The 20084-nt window shown below is 41.7% G+C and overlaps 1 protein-coding gene across 1 annotated transcript; it reads right to left on the bottom strand.

The window, feature by feature from the left end:
* Nucleotides 1-677: 677 nt before the first annotated feature.
* On the bottom strand, nucleotides 678-17725 carry muc (dihydrolipoamide S-acetyltransferase muc). Its single transcript, XM_084600856.1, has 12 exons — nucleotides 17472-17725; nucleotides 16997-17079; nucleotides 15987-16210; nucleotides 12359-12640; nucleotides 10373-10513; nucleotides 9725-9810; nucleotides 7055-7195; nucleotides 5557-5638; nucleotides 4850-4930; nucleotides 4017-4091; nucleotides 2283-2347; nucleotides 678-1166 (listed from the first exon to the last, which is right to left on the bottom strand). The coding sequence occupies exons 1-12, from the start codon at nucleotides 17594-17596 to the stop codon at nucleotides 1037-1039; spliced, it is 1515 nt and encodes a 504-aa protein (XP_084456982.1). The 5' UTR covers nucleotides 17597-17725; the 3' UTR covers nucleotides 678-1036.
* Between the last annotated feature and the right edge of the window lie 2359 nt (nucleotides 17726-20084).

Below are 20084 nucleotides of genomic sequence, written 5' to 3'. Positions count from 1 at the left end.
TCGCTAATGCAGCAGGTTTTGATAGAAAAATTAACTTTGGCTTTGGTTAATTTTGCAAGTCTGCCCACTTGACTGAGCATCCCATCCAGACACAGCAAGACGTTCTTGTGCCTTTGAGATGCATGCCAACAATGCACATTAACTTTTGTAGAACATCACTTTTTTTGGTGACACAGACACAGGCACCTGCGACACAATGAAAGTGTCGCAGGTGCCCAGAGTAAAAAAAGTGGACTCTATAAATTAATGGCAAATAATGTGGGCTGCAAGAACTTCTAAACGTCTGCATTACAGCTCCCTGCGAAGCAAGCTTGCATCTTCCTGAACAATGGTCAAACACGCAGTCTTACCTATGGCATAGTCTCCACAGATAAAGCAACAGCTGCTCACTTCAAGCAGTTTTACCGAACATTGCTTCACAGATAATGAGCTGTGTGAAAATGTAACCAATGAATGCCACTGAAAGGGCATGCAAATAAGTAGTGTCATGCAGTTCATTTTCAATTTGAAGCCAACAGAAAATATGTTTGAAGTATGTGAAGGATGAACTTCAGATAACATGTCTGATTTACTATGATTTTCATAGGACCGAAGTGTAAGTTCAAATAAACCAGAACTTTGCTCAAGCGACTTCAAACTAATGGCAGTTCAGTGTATTGCTATATGTAAACACACAATTCACATACACAGGCTGATTCACACAGCCAACTTTTAATCAGTCTAAAGCTGGCAAGTACACCCATCTGAATGTGCTTGGTGCTGCGACCAGAGGCACTTGCTTCAGGACTTCATTGCTAATGCTCTCTTGTGACGCTGCCATTTCCTTCCCCGGCTGCTTGGTTTCAAGCAGAAGTTAGTTTGTGGCAGCTTCTTTAAGACTGTGGGGTGGGCAGTGCAGCGTTGTGCTGACTCAACTGGGCCCGGACAGCGTGACAAGAGAGGGAGTGGAACTGTGCAGATGGCACAGCACGGATGACACTTCTACCTAGGCGGCTTAAATTACACATGAGAATTGTCATATTCATATTGGCCCAGCTCAAAGCAACATGAGGTGCGGCCTTTCGAGAAGGTGCTTGAAGTGCTGGAGCCACTGTGCACCAACAGCGCCATCAACGACACGGTGATCACAGCTCAACGTCACTGACATCATCTTCGCCGTTCGGTACCTAAGGATGGGGACAGGAAGGAAGAAAGGAAGAAAATCACAAACCTTAAAATGTAATACAAAACGGCGTACTAGACAAAGACTATGCTATATTGCAACAACAAAGTCAATTACAAAAAAAAATTAAACAAGACCCTTAATAAGCCAATCATGATGTGGACACTATAGCAAAATAAGTATGTTTCGTCTAGAATGCTGTCAGGAAAACTTGACACGCATGCACATACAAATATATGCACACGCACACACAAAGAAATCCCTTAAACTGAAGCAATAAAGAGAAAAAAAAAAAACCTACACACTTATCTTTTGACAGCTAAAAGCACCCTGAAAATTCCAAATTCCCTTAAAGGGGTATACACAGCTAATTTTCGGTTGCATGTTTTATTCTTTGTAATGATGTGTAAGGCATTAGAATGGCTAAATAATTTATAATCGAATTTCGTTTCTGATCTGTTTCAGCTTCAGCTTGGCCAACTAAGTGATGGATGTGAGGTCGAAATGGAGTCTATGTCACATGAGGGGTGCAAAAACTGCGACATAATTGCTCCTTTGCAATTTAAATTCCCCACAACGTTAAAGCCAGCCTGACTCGAGAAAAAATGGTAAGAAGCAGCAATTAGCCCAGCGATGGGGGCTAGTTGATTGAAGCTTTTGAGAAATGACAACTACCACTTAATCATAAAAAGTGTAACGAACCCTGGGAGCCTTGCACTCCTTTGCGCTAAATACAAATGTACGCCAGATTTTGAAGTAACCATCATCGTGCGCCATTCAAAAGATAGAAAGGCCTGTGCACACGCCTATGAAGATGATAAGATGACACAGAAGGCAAGGCCATGCCGCTGTCTTCTGTATTGTCTTTTAATTGTTATATTTAGAGGGACCGCAAAACGGCTTAAAGAAGATGCTTGTCTTCACATTAGACTAGGATATGTGAAATGGCAATAGCCACATATTTATAAAAAAGAATTTATCTATGATAATAAGTTCTCAGGCAAACAATGTGCATTCACAAAAGTAAAAAAGGGGTTAAACCGTTGCTACTTTTTAGTGGCCTGAAAGCGAGACTTCTCTGCATGGCAAAGTGGAATGCTAAAGAGAGGACTCTTCATACCCTGTACTGCTCTCCTCATCTGGTATAAGTGTGTCCTCTGTACTGCCAACTGCCAATATGCAGGCCTGCAATAAGACAGGAGATACACAGCATGTCATAAAACAGACCACAAATGACAAGTAAAATCACATCAAGTCCTCATACCAATTAAAAAGTAGGCTGTAAATGCTAACCTGAATATTAATTGAGGCTTTTGTAAATTGGCAAATGTGAAATAAGCAAATTGCAAGTTATGGGGATTAGCGTCACAAAGCGACACATTGGCTGGCTATGAGAGTTCAGTCGTTAAGTGCTCCACATTAACGCGGACCAGTTGCCATTCTTTACCATGCGTCGGCATCGTGCAGAACATGGACATCTTTTGCGTTTTACCTCCATCAAACACGGCAGCTACGACCAGAATTGAACCCGCAGCCTTATGATTAGTAACAGCCAAATACTGTGAGCCACTGCATAAGTTAGGGAAGAATAACAGTGCAAAAGCACTTGTAGTAATCATCCCCAGTAAGTAAATGAAGCCGGAATTTCGAACTACACTGACTGCATAGCTTTGGCCATCAATTTAGAAGAAAGACACAATTTTACACCTTTGGTAAAGGTAAGAACAACCAATGTACAAATACGTACACATTAGAAACAATTTTTAACACTCAGTCTGTGGGCGGGAAAAAATAGATGGAGACATATTATGCTCGTCTGCCACTAATTCAGTCTGAATCCATATAGACAGAACTGATCAACATGCACTTATTTTCCTACGGAGCAGAAGTTTATTGCAGAATTTTTATGCACAGCTACAGAGTGGTTGTGAAATTCACATCAACATCGACGAAAAAAATGTGTTGCACTATGGAAGGTGAAACCTATATCTATAACTGGTCTGCCATGAGCCACAAGAAGTATGCAGAAAACCTGGAGGAGGAGTTTCGTGCACTAAAAAAGCGTGCAGGAGCAGTTTTCAGGAGGCTGACACACTGGAGCCATTCAGACACTGTTCAAGTATGGACAATATGAAAGCTTGGCCCTCCTACCTTCCTCTGGACGATTGTTTTTTTTTTTTTCCCCTATTAAGTACTGCAGAGCAGTGCACTATGGGTCGTGTGAGATAAGAAACAGACAACAGTAAAGTCAGACACATTTAGTTATACAAAACAAATGAACATTGTTTCTATCTGTCGGCTCTCAGAATGCCGCCATGCTTTAAGCTTCATCTTTTCAAACACTCCAAGCATAAGTATATAATGTGCCACTGATAGTGTAAGTCCAAGTAGAAAACTGATTGACTGGGGTGTTTACAATTGTTAGCACAGCATCACACGGTAACAAGCAAAGTATGGAAGAATGATATCATTCATAGCAGCATAAAAGATAATTCTGGTAACTGTAGCAGAGCTCCCACTGCTGTGCTTTTCAAAGGCTCAATTGTCTTGCACATCAAGTCAATAATCATTAAATTAAAGCTAGTAATTTAGTTCACATGGTACCTGGGAGTTTTTTTTCTTTTTTTTTTTTTTTTTTTTGTATGTAGTGCTCCTCACATTCTTTTATTTTGCAAAAATTCACTACCAAAGATTCACAGAATCTTGCCACTAGGCATTTCATGCTTAAAAAAGAGCAACAATAATTATAGTATTCATAATATTGCCACAGCTGTTGAAATGCTTCTTCCTGCATGGCGCCAGTGCATATATCATGAGACGTCCTTTCAGAATTGAAAGTCAGCAGAAAGCAAACCTGAGGAGGGTTGATAATGGCCGAGAAGTTCTTCACACCAAACATGCCCAGGTTCGACACAGTGATGGTACCACCCTGCAAGAGCACACGGCAGTGAAGGCTTCAACCTACTGTCCTGGCAACACTATAATGAATCAAATGAGCCTGTAAACCTCACATAAGGAATGCTACAAGGAAATCTTTCCCCCGGCTTTTTGCACGGACATTAAGTAGCATAGTTTCACATACTTGCTATACTACAGCCAAGTACAGGCCAGTACATTTCAATAAGACCATGCCAAACGTACCGGTGGTCATAAGATGTAATGAGACAAATCTGAATTAGCAGTATTGGTTGTATATTTCACTTTTGTAGTGGTCACCTTCTCATTGCATCTTTCAACTTTATTTCGCTATCACATTTACGTTCCATTGTTGAGTGGGCTTCCAGGAAGTGGGTGGAAGCTTGAAGGTGGGACATGCATTTTTATGGGTGGGTAATCCAGATAAGGCACCTTACGGGCATGGGAGGTGCCTAGAAGGTTCCCAGAGGCCTGATACAGGCACAAAGGTGATGGCTTCTTTGCATAATAAGGCATATACTGCTAATGCAGTAATGCTGTGCACAGTGCTGTCACCAGACACTGTTGCACATAGCTTAATTCCAAAGCATGCAAGTTGTTAGGGATTTGGACGTAAACAAGTTTAAAAAAGAAAACATCACTCATGTTTTTACAGCGTTAATCAACATTACACCGTACAAATACTATGAAGAATATCTTTTACAATGTGGTACTTCAGCATTCCACATCTCTTTACTATACGGGTAAGAGAACACCCATCACAAAACTCACCTGAAACTCATGGGGCTGCAACATCTTCTCGCGTGCTTTGGCCGCCAGTGTTTTGGTTTCTTGGCTGATTTGTGCAAGCCCCTGCGATATCGGTTCACAGTAAAGGGCACTTTAAAATATGTACTGCCCACCAGGTGCAGTTCGTCTTAGGGCTGAATCATTAGTTTTGCAGAAACTAAACTAGGGCAGCACTTCATGACAAAGTATTGGAACACTAGAATAAAATGAGTGGAATCACTGGTAAAAGAAGTGACTTTAAGTTGAAGTAGATGCTTGCAATAGCAACTACATCTAAGCATACTCATTTTGAGGCAAGGGCATCACTATGCTTGCCAACTCCCTTTACAAAACCTTTTCAACAACACATATCAGAGTTGCAAGGCATGAAAGCACTTCCTGCCTATAAAACAGTAGTTAACAACTAAGCAGAGCAGCACAATCTCTTGAGTTGAACTGCAGTGACTATTATTCTATGCTGCTTAAATTGTCAAGCATTATTTCTGCTACAATGCACACAGCTGTTACTGGAAGTTAATCTGTTAATGACACAAAATATATTCGATAGGCATATGACTTGTACACTTGTGCAACAAGAATGTAAACTCCTGCAGATATGACACAAACAAAAACTAGAAAAATAAATCCTTTCTAAAGTGCAATAAAGTGGAAAGTAAATAAGACAGTGTGGCAAAAGAAACATCTCCCACCTTTTTCTCAGCTCCAAAAACAATAGGTGTGATGAGGCCTTCTGGAGTGCTCACTGCCATGCTGACGTCCACAGACTTGTACCTGCACATGTAGCCAGTGGTTAAATACAATAAATTTCTTCAAAGTTAGGTTGTCACCCCCAATGACCAGATTTCTGCTTTTGCTCAGATAATAAAACTACCACATTCACACGAACTATATAACACGACCATGAACACAACCTGAGGAAGGGGCTCAACAGCTCACAAAGATTAAAAAAATAAATATATTATGGTTTTAATGAGATCGCAGCTTGTTCGAGCATACTACAGCCGAGGCACTGATGGCTCAGAAAAACAAATAGTTTAGATGGTTTGCAAAAGCACTAAAGCAAAGGGTACATCAACATTATTTGCGAGAAGATGCTTAAGAAATGCGCGTGACAGCTCCAAGCACAGCAAAGCCTTCAATTCGTTAACACAAGTCTTCCACGCAGCAGTGATTGATGTCATCACTGTGCTGCTCTGAGTTTCATGTTGGCCAGTTCTGTATACATGCAAACTTCCTTCCTTTCCCTACTCCACTAAACTCTTTCAGTACCTTCTCTTCCTCATCAACACACAATGTCATTAACATTCATAGCCACCCTCTCCATTACCCGTGTACACTGAGACACCTCATGGTCATGAAGAAGTTGGCTCCTCCTAGCAGCCCGCAAGTCTGGCAGTATAAAAAAATGGGGGAAAGAAAAAGAAAGAAAAAAGTTTGTACATGCTACGTTTGTAGCTAGATTCTAGTCACAAAGTGAAATGTGTCCTGAAACTGCTCAAGCAAAGAAAAAAAAAAAAAAGAACTCGCGTGTTATATTCATGAAAATATAGCAGACTTGAACCCAGGCTGAAATTTCTTCTAATGCCTAGGCAAAATGCAAGCACCACAATCTGTGAAATAAATCCCAGTCCTCAGAAGATCAATTTATGTGCCTGATAGTGCAAGAAAGATAGTAGTGACTAGATAATGGTCGTGAGCAAGTGAGCCATTGTGCAATAAGCAACATCACTTAACAGGAAGCAATTCAGCAAACACACAAAAGATAATGCAGCATCGTCATTCAACATCCCAATCCACACCTTTGCGATGCAATCATGATAAAATCAACTGAGAGATCTTTTTAGCAGTTAGCTTTGTCTCCTTGCATGTTGCCCCTTCGGATGTCACCAGTTTCTGTGAAACTGGTGAACAGTGTAAGTGACATAAAATAATATCTGTCAATGTGATCTTTTTTTTTCTTTTTTTTTTTTTCTAGTATGCAGCATTTAAGACATCTCCTAAATAAAAAAAAAAAAAAGAAAACTAAACTTCACTGGAATGACCCTCCATGTGAGGTCCCCTAGCTTGCTATGCACCTTGAACTCGGCTGAGCCAAGCGCCATAATCACTGAGCCACCACAGTGGGTCACTCCTGCACAGCTGCACAAATTTAAAATCACAGCCAGGATGTTGCTGGCCCAAACTCACTCCCTGATGAAGGTGTCCTGCCAGGATGAGTTGGCAGCTGGCACTTTCTTGGAGGCCAGTGCCGTTGCCTTGATCACGAAGTCATTGACTGAGATCTTGACGCCGTCTTTATCCATCATCTTGTTGAACTCAGCACGCAGCCTGGGCAGAGATGAGCCAAAGCATGTGCCTTGCATAAACATCAAAAAAACACAGATGAAGCTAATAGGGGGCTAAACACAAAATTTAATGATCAGTATTCACGCTGATATAATCATATGCATTTGTCAATCAATTTCAGCTTGTAGAAGGATCACACATGGACTCTGTCGCAAATGGCATAGAGTAAAAAGCAGTTCATGTTTTCAGAGTGAACCACTTTATACTGAGATTATATATCTGCCATGAAAGCGCTCCGAAAAATGAAAGGATGGCATTACACCAAATGCAATGTTCTGAGGAGCCCCAGGATGTTTTCACCACAGCCCCATTCCAGTGGCCCTTTCACCTCACTAAGCCAGGGGTGTAGGGATATTGAAATTTTAAGGCTAAAGCCTTTAATGGCTCATGCTGTCATGGACAAAGTGTGTCCCGCTTTTGCGGCGTTCTGATTGGCCGAGGCGGGATGCGTCCCTGCCATCTGCAATGCCACACTTGAACGCGCCAAGGAACGCCACCCAACAGGAGCGATGGTGTACCGTCCAAACACACTTGTCGGAGAAAGTTTAATAGATACTGCGCCTTTCCTTTCCTGTAAACCAATTACAATTATATGTAGCACTGCAACGAACGCCGATAAGAGGCTAACGATGGGAGGCAAATTAAAGGATAGCAAGGGTAGGCTTTCGTCATTCTTGTCTAAAAGACATCTATACTCCGTTTCATACATCAAGTGCAACACTACCAAAGTTACAGCTCTTGTTTGCGCTCTCCGCATCCGCGATAAAAAATAGTGCCTGCTCTTGACGAGAGAAAATAATAGTTGCTTTGTCTGCAAGTTTAATACATTTTACATTTGCCATCAACTTCATAAAAAGCACCTTTTTTAGGAAGAAAAGGTCGGATTCGGCTAATTTGTATGTTTTTTTTTATGTCGTTTTTGTTCGTGCCGCGTTTTGCTGCCCCGCAACCTTGCCAGCTGTGCCACCAGATGGCGCTGGCAGTGCCCTCCGCGCTGCACATCTCTTTTTGAGAAAATGGTTATTTGGTGCGCATTTTTTCTATAAGATCCGCTCTGTGAAGATGTCTAAGCATGCGAAGCATCATCATCATCATCATCAGCCTGACTATACCCACTGCAGGGCAAAGGCCTCTCCCATATTTCTCCACTTAACCCGGTTCTGTGCTAGCTGCATCCACTTGACCCCTGCGAACTTCTTAATCTCATGCGAAGCATGTTATTGCAAACGTGTATGCTCGGAATAGAGCCCGTTTCGGCAGGAACCACTCGCCTACAGAACGAGAGCGTAGTGATACGCCTCCTGTTTTTTTTTCTTGCGGACTACTTGCGTAGCTTTCGCTACGTTGCACCTGATGTATGAAACGGAGTATAGGAGACTCTCTAATTTTTTTTTACTATGAATCAAATATGAATATGGGAAAAAAAAATGACTTAGAATATTGAATACTACCTGACCAGTGGAAAAATTGAAAAAGTAAGAAAATAGCAAATATTATTGCTAATGTTGTTTATTTCAAAATTGTTATGGTATTTGTATATAAAATTAAACTAGGACTGCGCAGAAGTGTACACCCTATTGAAGAATCTAGTATTAAATTTAATCAAAACTCCATATACTGTTTTTTTTTTTTTTTTTGTACACGAAGAACCTGTATGAAGCCAGGTAAAGCTGTTATCGCTGCTGAATACAGTAAAGTCTCATTAATTCAGCCTTCAAGGACCAGAAGAAATGTCTGAATTAACCAAAAGCTCTAATTACCAAATGGCCTGAAAAAACTGCTGAAACCGTTTTCATCATAGTTATTTTACCTGATCGACACCTGCATGATGGTTGTCTGCATTTGAGATGAAATCTAAGTGAGAACGACATTTTTTCCCAGTTTCGTTAAGTGCTTTGCTTTGTGTACACTGTCAGGAAGGCCCTCTTCACAAAAAAGCCCAGTCACATTCTGATAATGCTTAATGCACAGTCCATGCAATGAAGCATTGCAGTGAAGCGCGCAGTGCGGTGAATTCGAACTTTTTCAGTGTATTCGGTAATTTTCGAATATTCAAAAAATTCCGAATATCAATTTCCTGAACACGAATACAAATCAATTAAGGCCCATATTTGATTTGTATTTGAATTTTTGGATATTTGCGCACACCTACAAATTATAGGAGAATGAGACCATTTATATCTACCACTAGGCTGTGTTAGTCATGATAAGCAGCGTGCAGCTAAACCATGCGGCCTGGTTCTCCGTGGCCACGCACAGGTCTTCTCTGCAGTTTGCACATCTTTCTTAACCTTAAACGTTGCATGATGGAGCCCCCCTTGACAGGGTCACTGCGGTCATGCAACCAGATCTGTGCATGGCTACACAGAGCTAGGCAGCACAGCTAATGTTCATGCTGTTCATCTTAACACACCCTAGCAGAAGGTACAAACCTTGGTTCACAGAATGAAGCAAAGAGCTGAAAGGAGTTGGAGAGTATACAAAAATGGGTTTTCAAAATACCGCACTTACTTGAGGACAGCATCCATCTTGATGTCGACGCTTAGGTAGTAGTGCGGTATTGTCTGCTTTGACTGAAGCAACCTCTTTGCAATAGTCTGAAATGTTGGAAAACAACACAGAACCTCTAATTAAAGCCATAGAATTGATCATTGCATGCAGACAGCCAGAAAAAGAAAAGGATTGATGCTATTAAAAAAAGTATAAATCTTTTATAGCATTCTGAAATGACTGTGGTTTCAAGCTATGCAGACAAGAGAGGAAACGCAGTCAGTATAGGCATAATTCTGTTTAAAAATTGTACCTGATTCAATTTAATCTTTATTGCAAGGTTAAGCTGAATGTTTAATTTACGTTCTTCAATAAAGTATCTTTCACTCTCTCCCTCTCTCTCAGCTTACAATTCTGACAATCCAAAACAAAGAATGAAAAATCAACAGCATGGCCATAACACTAAAGAGAAATAACACCACAGAAAGTCTTCTAGTCTACTTTCTGCTTTGTTGCATTTCTTAGTACTGAATAATCCACCAAAACAATACTGAAACCAGTGCCATTTAATTATGCTATTTCAATAGCAGAACACATGTGCAGCTTAAACCATAGAAACAAAAACAAAAAAAGTACAACTAGAAATCTCTCCAGTTGGGGTACACACACCTGTCGCATGCTGGTGAGTGATATGTCCTCATACTTTGTTGCTACCCCTCCTGCAGCAGCTGCAGCCCTCGGTGCAGCTGCAGCAGAGGCCAAGTCTTGCGCTACGATTCTGCCTCCCGGCCCACTACCTGCTGGTATTTGCTGGAAGAATAATTTCAACGCAGTCAAAACACTTTCACATATGTGGGAAAACAAGAAAGCATGGTTCCTGCCCACTCTACAGTTGAGGATCAAGACGACACAATGTTCTTTTGTGGAGCTGGATTAAGATGGCAAAGCTGGTCAATGACATCAGTGATTACTCAAGAGAAGCAACTATGAAAGCAACATACCTTACTGATACATTACATTGCTCTTACATTGTATGTCTCATTCACACAATACTCTCATGCAAAAGAAGCCTGTGAGTTAGTACTTGAATAAATAAATAAATAAATAAATAAATGATGCAGGTCATTTCAACTCAATTTTCTTATGTTCTGTGCGATTAGCAAAATTTATTGACACCTTTAGCAAGGGCGTACTGAGGCAATGAATCAAGCCTAGACTACCCATGCCAGCATTCTCTATAGTTATCAGACATACCATGAAAGCAGTGATGGTACCAAGGGGAAATGAGGGGTGATTGTCACAGCCCCAAAAATATGTTATGGCAAAGAAAAATCTGCCGAGTGCTCTGTTCAGAACCTGATGAGGCAGATGTTTCACAATAGAGCAGTTAGGATTAGACATCTTTCTATGGCTACCCACAATATTTTATTGTTTATTTATTTATTTATTTATTTTTATGAACAGCAGTGTCACAAGGCTTTTATTCCTACCTAAAGATTTATGCTCCCCCTTTCTTTACTGAGTTTACGTGCCAGGAATACCTTGGTGCCGACCCTGCTCAAAAGCAGCTTGAATATTAAAGATAGAGGAAGAGTCGTACCGTTACTACTGACTTCAATATATATTATGAATGAGACACTATTTAGAATTATTAACTTAAAGGGCATGTTTCATAGCCAAATATTTAATACCGAGGAAAGCTAAGCATGTATCTAGTAGAACTAGGAGATGAATCCCGCATCTACTGTATACATATATAGTAGTAATAAAACTTCACCGGTAACGAAACACTGAATAGTCACATAGCACTACTTAACCCCTTAAATATTTCGGACGAGCTCAGCTCGTCCAAGTAAAGCCATCCCCAAAGTGTTTTGGACGAGCCCAGCTCGTCCTTCCTGAACAGTTTCTCCTCCTCTTGAGTGTCCAGGACAAGAAGCGCTCATCCGCAGCTTCTTTTTCGGTTTCTGCCACCAGATGGAAGCACCTGCTTGATAATTTTGTTTTTTATACGCCAGATGGAAGCGCTTGATGATTTTTTCTTCTTCGCGAGGAGCGCGGTTGTTGAGCGAAAACATGGCATCCGGTGGCGGCGACGCATGCTCGGCTGATCCGTCAGCGCGAAAAAGAAGTTGTTCTTCGTCATCATCTAGATTCAGATACCGATGTTTATTTTGTATTGGGAAGCGATGAAGGCAGCAATTACGCTGAAGCAAGCGGTTTGCCTGACAACGAAGAGGACAGCTCTGACGCGAGCATTGCCGGTCAAGTAAACTTCATTGTGCTAATCTGATTTAGTATGTGGTGCAGTTGTTCTGGCAACATTGAGTAGTTGATTTTTTACTACAATATCATTTCAAATCAGTAATAAAACAAAATAGGCACTTTTGGTTCGAAAACTTTTAATAAAATGAAACATTACGGGGTTAAAGCAACAAAAACATTAGAATTCTTGCTTTTTCTCAAAATGCTGTTACAGATCCTCTCTGGCTTTTTTTTTTTTGCTCGCAGGTGTAAAGTATCATTTTCAGGTTGGCTAATGGTGCTCAAAACATTTTGCTGCAGCCCACAGCGAGCACCTGTTTGTCAGAGAGTGTATCTACAGCTTATTTCCAATCACGTCAGCAGCAATCACATTGAGACAGGAATGCTTACTGCCAAGTTGATGCCCTGTTCAGCAGCAAGCCGCCTGGCAAGTGGACTGGCAAAGAGGCGGCCACCCACACCCATGGCAGGAGCAGCTGCTGCAGCAGCAGGCACTGCTGGAGCAGCAGCTGGAGGCGGAGGAGGTGGAGGTGCAGCTGCTGGAGCTGGTGTTGCAGCTGCAGGTGGAGGCGCTGCCGCCGCCTTTGGTGGAGGCGGCGCTGCTGCACCATCATCCACAAAGTCCTTGAAGGCAGCAACATCTTCCTCACTGTACACTAGAACGCAGAGGAGCTGTGCGAGATAAGAACAGCAATCATCAGTGCTTCACAGATGCACAAAAAGGCAATACAAACAACCAAAAGCAGCAGGGTAGCAAATATCTTGCCTGTGCATTCATATTTCTGTCAGCTAACTAAACTGAGAGGAATACAAAAAGCAGCCATCTTAAAAAGAATGTTTGGATGCAAATTAGAGAGATGGTATCGTGAATAGTCAGCACTTATTCTAGTCTGAGCTGATCCTAGTGCCCCCCTTATAGATACTTCCTCAGACCTTACTCTTTTAAACCAACTGGAGTATTTGTTTAATCTAAGGACGACCTTACTTTGGGCATTGTGACCTTGAAAAAAATTGGGTGCCTAAAATCGAGCAAGTATGGTATACGGAATCCTGTATAATACTTACATTAAAATTTTCAGTAGAGATATATACACTTCTGTGCCATTCTAGTTTAATTTTGTTTGAAGATACTGTGTTCCCTCTTAAATAAACAAACATGACAAACAATGTCTGCTACTTTTCAATTTTCAGTTTTCCTTTATTTTTTCCACTGATCAGATATTCGAAGGCACTTTTTTCCCACACAATCATATTAGATTCATATTTGAAAATTTTAATATATTTGCACACCCCTAGTTGTTAAGCACGACCATATGGTTATATATAAAAAATTATCATGATTTTACAGCCACAAAATATACTTTCAATATAAATAAGGTACTGCTCACATAGGAATTTATATATGGTCAGCATGACATTCATTAAATAAAAAAGCGCCAACAATGAATGAATACAAGGAAGTGACATGGACAAGCGCTTTCCTTTTATTCGTTCGTTGTTGGCGCTTCTTTATTTCATAACATGCACCAACTAGCCCAGCAAAAGGTTCTACTGGAGCATGGCATTCCTTGTCATACAGTAAAGCAAATGTTTTTTCTCACTCAAGATATTCTCATATCCTCAGCAATCATGCTTGAAAGAAATTTGTGCCCTTCAGCCACAAATCTGCCTTTTCCACACTATGCGGTGTCCTCTGGAATGTGGTGAAAATTTGTCTGCTACTGGATGAAAGCAAACACACAATGAACAGGCAGATGCGATCCAGTTTCACAAGGTGCCAAATTGTGCTCGTGGAGTGGCAGGTGATGTTCTTCAGCACTGCCGCCATCTGCCTCATGCACCTGTTGCTTACTTTAACTGCACATGCACGTTTCGAAGTGGCCGTTCATTTTCAACCAGTACAGCAACGTGCTGCCATGTGAAAAAGGGTGGATTGCTGTGCAGTAAGAGGAATACACTTAAAATTTTAGATTTTTATGAGAAACATGTCTGGTCTGCACAGAAAAAAAAAAAAGTCATTTTCCTTGACGATTAACCAATTGGCTTCTGTGGCTGGCGATCCATAGGTCGCGCAGACAGCACGAAGAATGATTCTTTTTGATAATGCTTCATAGATGGCAGAATTATAGATATGCTTTTTCTCTGATGTGTTTTCCATTAGGCAGACATAGCTGTACGTGTCTGAGGTAGGGATATTCTTTTAAACAGCATAAAGTCCATGTTCCCGCATTATGCAAGTCATGGGTTTGCAAAATAATGATTTTACGGCAGAGCAAAATCTAGATACTGGGCTGGACAGTGATGTCGAGAGTGACACCTGAGTTGATAAGGATGCTCCTTTCAAAGATGGGGAATAACGAAATGTTGACAATGACAGTGATAACAGAGAATTGCTGTTCAGCGAAATACACAATGTATTACATAATTATATGCATGTCATAGAATGCTCCTCCCAGCTAAACCATTGAATCCTTAGAGCTCAAATTGTCCACATAAATGGCACTTGGTCAGCAGTACTTTGTTACACCAGGTTAGTTCAGGGCACTTGCCCGGCTCCATCAAAAGTCTGATATTTGCATCGTCTGCAGTGACAGTGAAGCAAAACAAGCTGTTGTCCCAGCAATGATGCTGGTGGCGCCGTATTGTTTTGTCTGTAGGAACACTGCCAGAGAGATCGGGAAAAGAAAGGCATGCAAATGTTGCTGTTTTATTAAAGGTTTGAACAGCTTTCTCAATATTAACGACCAAGAATTAGTTTGGTGAAAGCTGCACTAAATTTGAAGAGTTTTGTTTGTGTATCACCATATCACCATAAACCTTTTCTATCTTGGAAGGCAATGAGATGGCACCACTGGTGCCATTTCTGGGACAGCAGCTAGTTTGCTTCGCTGTCACTGCAGAAGATGCGAATATCCAACTTCTAATCGAATCAGGCAAGCACCCTAAACAATTTTCTTACAAAAAATACTGACAACCAAATGCCATTTCTGTGTGGAATTTGAGCTCTGAGGATCCAACGGTTCAGCTAGGAAAAGCATTGCAAGGCACATATACAACTGCACCACATGCCTTTGGTGCTTCTCTTTAACTTGACATGTCTGTATGCATCAAGGCCTTTCACGTTCGCAGACATTTTTTAGTATTTTAGTGGAGTATGCGACTGAACAGACTAAAGCAAGATTTGTTTTTCTGTTGCTTTTTTAACAGAATTCAGGGCAGTCATTATGCAGCACAGGACATGGCCAATGGCAAACAATGTGCAGCATGGAAGCCAAGGAATTAATCATGCAGTTTCTGTTGGGTATCCGTATGTTCACATTGTTACTCTACACTGCTTTCAGGCTCTGAATTACACAGTTTTTATCATTTCTGCCTAAAGCAGCTATGATGAAAGCAATGTTTCTTATTTTAGCCTTTTGCAAGCAGCCAAAATTGCATAATCTTTTGAGCCACACAACCGCCCATGCAAAATAAAAGAGCTTCCATCTTAAAAACCCTTTTCTAAATTCTTTTTGCATGCCTGGCTCAAAAATATTCTGAGAAGCTTCTCATAAAGTCTCCAAAATGTGCACTCCATCCATTTTTTGGCATATTATATCCCCAACTAAAACTAATGCAAAATAAGTTGCATACTATCAGCATCAAATGAGACATGAGAAGAACAGCAGAACAAGGAGTGCAGCCAAGAGAAATGTTTACTAGTCCGTTCTTTTTTTGTTTTTTTTTTCCCAGTTTCATTGTACAAAGACAGCCGCATGAAAGTATTAATGGAGCCTTTCTATATTTTTACCCCAGCATTTGATATACTTCTGTTCTAATGCTGCCATTTCAGTGCTTCTATTTGTGTTTCATTTGACACTTATGATACATATATGGTGGCTGTGTGGCTGAAGGAGGAGTTAGAAGCTAGCACATAGCTTTAATAATGAGTAGGGCCACAAAAACTACCAACATCCCTCTGTATTTGTGACCTCGCTCCAAATTCATGGGCAAGCCCGTGATAAAGCCCAGTGCCAACCTTTCCAAGTGGCACGTCCTTAGTGCCAGCAGGGATGAGGATCTTAGCCAAGTAGCCCTCCTCAGGTGTCTCAAAGCCCATGGTAGCCTTGTCCGTCTCGATTTCACAGAGCAAGTCCCCTTCACCTAGCCTGTCACCTTCCTTCTTCTCCCAGCTCACAATGGTGCCCATCTCCATAGTAGGTGACAATGCTGGTAGTTGTACCCGCAGGTGCTTGGGCAGATCTACACAGAGACACAAAACCAACACACTGTACTGCACAGCACTGCTGCTTCCATTTAGGCGATGAAGGTTTTCATTCAGGAAGAACAGCCGCCTCGTATTCCATTATATGGTCATTTTAATCATTTGAGTGTTGAGATGCCAACGTATTACACCTTCGAGCCTCAGTGTACTGAATGTACAGCTAGAAGAAATATGAGAGGGAACACAAGAGCGCGTGGCCTTCGGATGTTGCAAAGCTCTGCCACCAACAAAAGATGACAATGGGTGGCACCATAGGTATGCTCGGAAAGAGTGGCCAGCCAAGCTTACTTTACATGCGCCTTTATCACTGGTTGTTATCACCTGTAGGTGGCAGCGCTTTGCAAAGCACGGAGGCCACATGCTTCCGTGTTCCCTCTCATGCTGTTTCAAGCTGTACAAGTGCACGCATACATAATTACTTTGTGAAATTATGCAAAACACCACAAGCAAAGTTCCTCCTCGGTTTGGTATTACTTTTTGGTAATAACTTTCTAGATTAATAACAAAAAAAAAGGGGGGGGGGGGGGGCTTCTCTTTATACCATCCATGACCAGATCCATGATCCATATACCATCCAGTACTTTTAAACTGAAAGCTTGACCTTACATGCAACACAGCTTACGAACTAACCATGGTTAAAGCGGCTCTACCAGCAATCGGTGCGGTCTGTCGGTGGTTGAGAAAACGCATATTTGGCGAGCTACACACAGCCAGGGTAAGCAGCAAGCGATTAAGAAAGCTTGATCACGCCACTCTTTCTTTACCTGCGCTGTACATCCGTCGTGCCTGGCCATCCTTGAAATGATGTCTTGGCTTTAGAAGGTTGCTGGAGCTCTGTGCGATCAGTCTGCGATCCAAGACAGAAGTGCAAGTGTTCGGGGCACTGCGGCATGCAAATTCACAAAACAAAGGAAACATATGCACCCCAAAATGCTACTGCAGGCGTTTTCCGACCATTTGAACAGTAACATGTATAAATACGATCGACAAATTCCTCACCAAACTTGGCTCTGAACATCCCCGCCAAGAGCATCAATCACATTCGATGAACTCATGTACGGGCGGGTTACGAAACCATAGAACTGATGCGCTTTCTTACAGCGGATACTGCTACAAAATGCTGCATTAACACTTTTGGTCAAGCTGAAGACAAATGAGAATCGCTGCAGAATAGGTGTTTCTGCGAAGCCCACGACGGCTGCAACGGCGTGACCTTTTTCGATGCATTTTTCCTCTCACCGGTTGCTGGGATTTACGTCTCTCCTCTCCAGGCACAGTACACTGGCGGTTCGGACGAAGCGTTTACAGCAACGATTCGAGGCACGGCCCAGTTCGTTCCTCACGACCAACACAGTCCGCAACATCGCGCTGTTCCACTCGCACGACGGCGTTACTGGCGTTACTTAGCTCGTGTACGACGCCCGCACCGAACTTCGAGTGCGACCACGGGAGCGATGGTAGAGGACACGGCCGCAGTCAGCCGACGACGAAATTATTTTCCAACAGTGAAAACAGATGGCGGCACAAGCGACGCTTAAAATTAATACGGAAAAGCGCATAAGAGAGCTGTTTCAGATACTTTTATTCTAATAACTTGGCTTTGCTTTGTAAAACAATGTGTACTTGCACCACTTGTACTATGATCCTATGATGCCGACCAACCAGCGCCTGTGAGAGCGGTAACATTTAAAAGTAAAAGCTGCTGGCAGAAATGGCTAAGCAGACACGTTTGGTCTAAAATAACTGATAAATTGACAGCAGTATGCCCATTTAGCTGGAGGAACCAGACAGGACAGCTTGGGACAGTTTTTGCCTATTTCGGGTGATATTTACGTCTGTTCGACCGCAAAAGACGCTTTTATCAGCTAGAAAACTTTTTTTTTTTTTTAATCTTGCCGCCAGTTGATTTAAACCCGTGACGGAAGCTTTTAATCCGCGCGATAAAGAATAATCGGAGTCGGCGCACGCATATGACTTGAGAAAACGGCCGATGAGGGAAGGCGACATTTATTTTTAGCTTTTCGTTCTAGCTTACAAAACCATTGTTTTCAGCGAGAATGGCCTCTGCGATTATCGCGCAGTTCCCTATTTTTGCTCTCAGTGCCCCGTTAAAAACCGTTTTTCCACGTGCTATGTGGAAACATATTGCTGGTACAATGAAAAAGCAGGGGCATATGCACATTGGTATATAAATTTCACCTTTTCAATTAAGTCTATACCGCTTAATGCAAGGCTGCATGGTACGTACCGAAAAACAAGAGGGATTGAGAAAACACATTGATCGTAACCCATTATGGCAAGGATATACCATGTGCCAAGCTTTATTAGAAGGGTAAACTAGCTGTTTCCTGTCCCTTGATAAATAGCCAGCCAACAGACGCAATCAACGAGGTTGAGGGGAACTTGGAAAATGATGTTTACTTATTATGGATGTCTGAAGCCATGCGTTAAAGTGCACTGTCTCTATGTGTATGTGTGTGTGAGGCCTGCAGTAAGTACCAAACGCTAGGAGCTGCTGAAGACAGTTGAGAAGTATAATGCCCAGAGCCACGTAAAAGTACTACATATTTACAGTCACAGCACATTTATAGTCCAGAATACGTCATCATTTTGAGAGCACTGTAGCGTCATCTGTAAATGGCACAGTGAAATGCTGACTCTGGACTGCCAAAAGAAGCAGCCACGGATATACGCAGAACTTACGCTTTTACGCTTCTTTGAGGTCTTCATGACTGACTGCCCATAAAATTGTTGAAGGTTAATTTCACCCTCACGGCAAGACATTTCTGCGCATCTCGCGATGGCAGGTGCAAACACTGCATCGAAAAGGGGAGCAAATTGTTTGTTTAAGTGAACGGTACTTTTAATGCCGTGGCTGTGATTTTTCCAAATTGATGTGAATGCCCAATAATATGCCTTCCCCTTGCAGTATGCAATATATTTTACCTTCGCATGGTGTTTGCAAAAAGCTGTCGCAGCCTGAACTTCACAAACAGGTAACATGCTGCAATTGTGACTGAACACACTGCATGTGTGCCAATTCTCCGATGTCTCCATTTTTGTTTCAACAGTGCAGAAAAAGTAAATGGCATCAGATTAGATTACCTGGAGCTATGGGAAGCGTTGTTTTTTAACAATCACCGTCGGCATGGCGTTCTGGTTCTGTAATGATAAGAACACCAACCAGTCACTAGGCATTTCGTGACTGGTTGGTATTGCTTATCATAACAATTAATAAAGTACAACATAAAACAAATGAGCTGGCTAAGAAAAACAGCCCCTGACCAGGTTAAGACATTCCATATAAACGAGCCCTGTGCATAGCCTAGATAGTATCTGAAAGAAAATTGGAGCCATACACAACTTTGAGAAGGGAAAAATTCAAATGGAAGCCTACCTGCACTCTATGACAAAGTCAATATGCTCAGTCTATGCTTGCGCCCAAGGCTTTGCTGAGACGCTGTAGCAAACTGCTTTTCATTAATCCATCATAAAGGTTCACAGAGAAATGACCTAATGACAGCCACCTTATCCCGTTATAGTTCCTCCCACTCTTTTCAGTTTTGCCAGCAAACAAAAAAGACTATCTCATTCCATTATAAAACTGCTCGTGTGTTGTCATACCTCTAGCCTCCAATACTAGTATGTACAGCTTTTGTCAAAAGTTTAGAGCCCAGAAGGCTTGCTTTTAAGCCGTAAATTAACAAATGTGGAAGTCTTAGCCATTGGAGAGGGTAGGACGAAAAATCTTGCCTTCAGCAAGCTTAGAAACCTGGGAATGCATTATGAGCCACATAGTCTGGCTCAAAAGTAGACCCTCTGGACTCTAAATTTTTGACAAAGGCAGTACAT

The sequence above is a fragment of the Amblyomma maculatum genome, chromosome 4 (assembly GCF_055883805.1).
Source record: "Amblyomma maculatum isolate TAMU_Amacu chromosome 4, ASM5588380v1, whole genome shotgun sequence".
In the NCBI taxonomy this organism is placed as follows: Eukaryota; Metazoa; Arthropoda; class Arachnida; order Ixodida; family Ixodidae; genus Amblyomma; species Amblyomma maculatum.
This window is presented reverse-complemented; position numbering and strand designations above follow the sequence as displayed.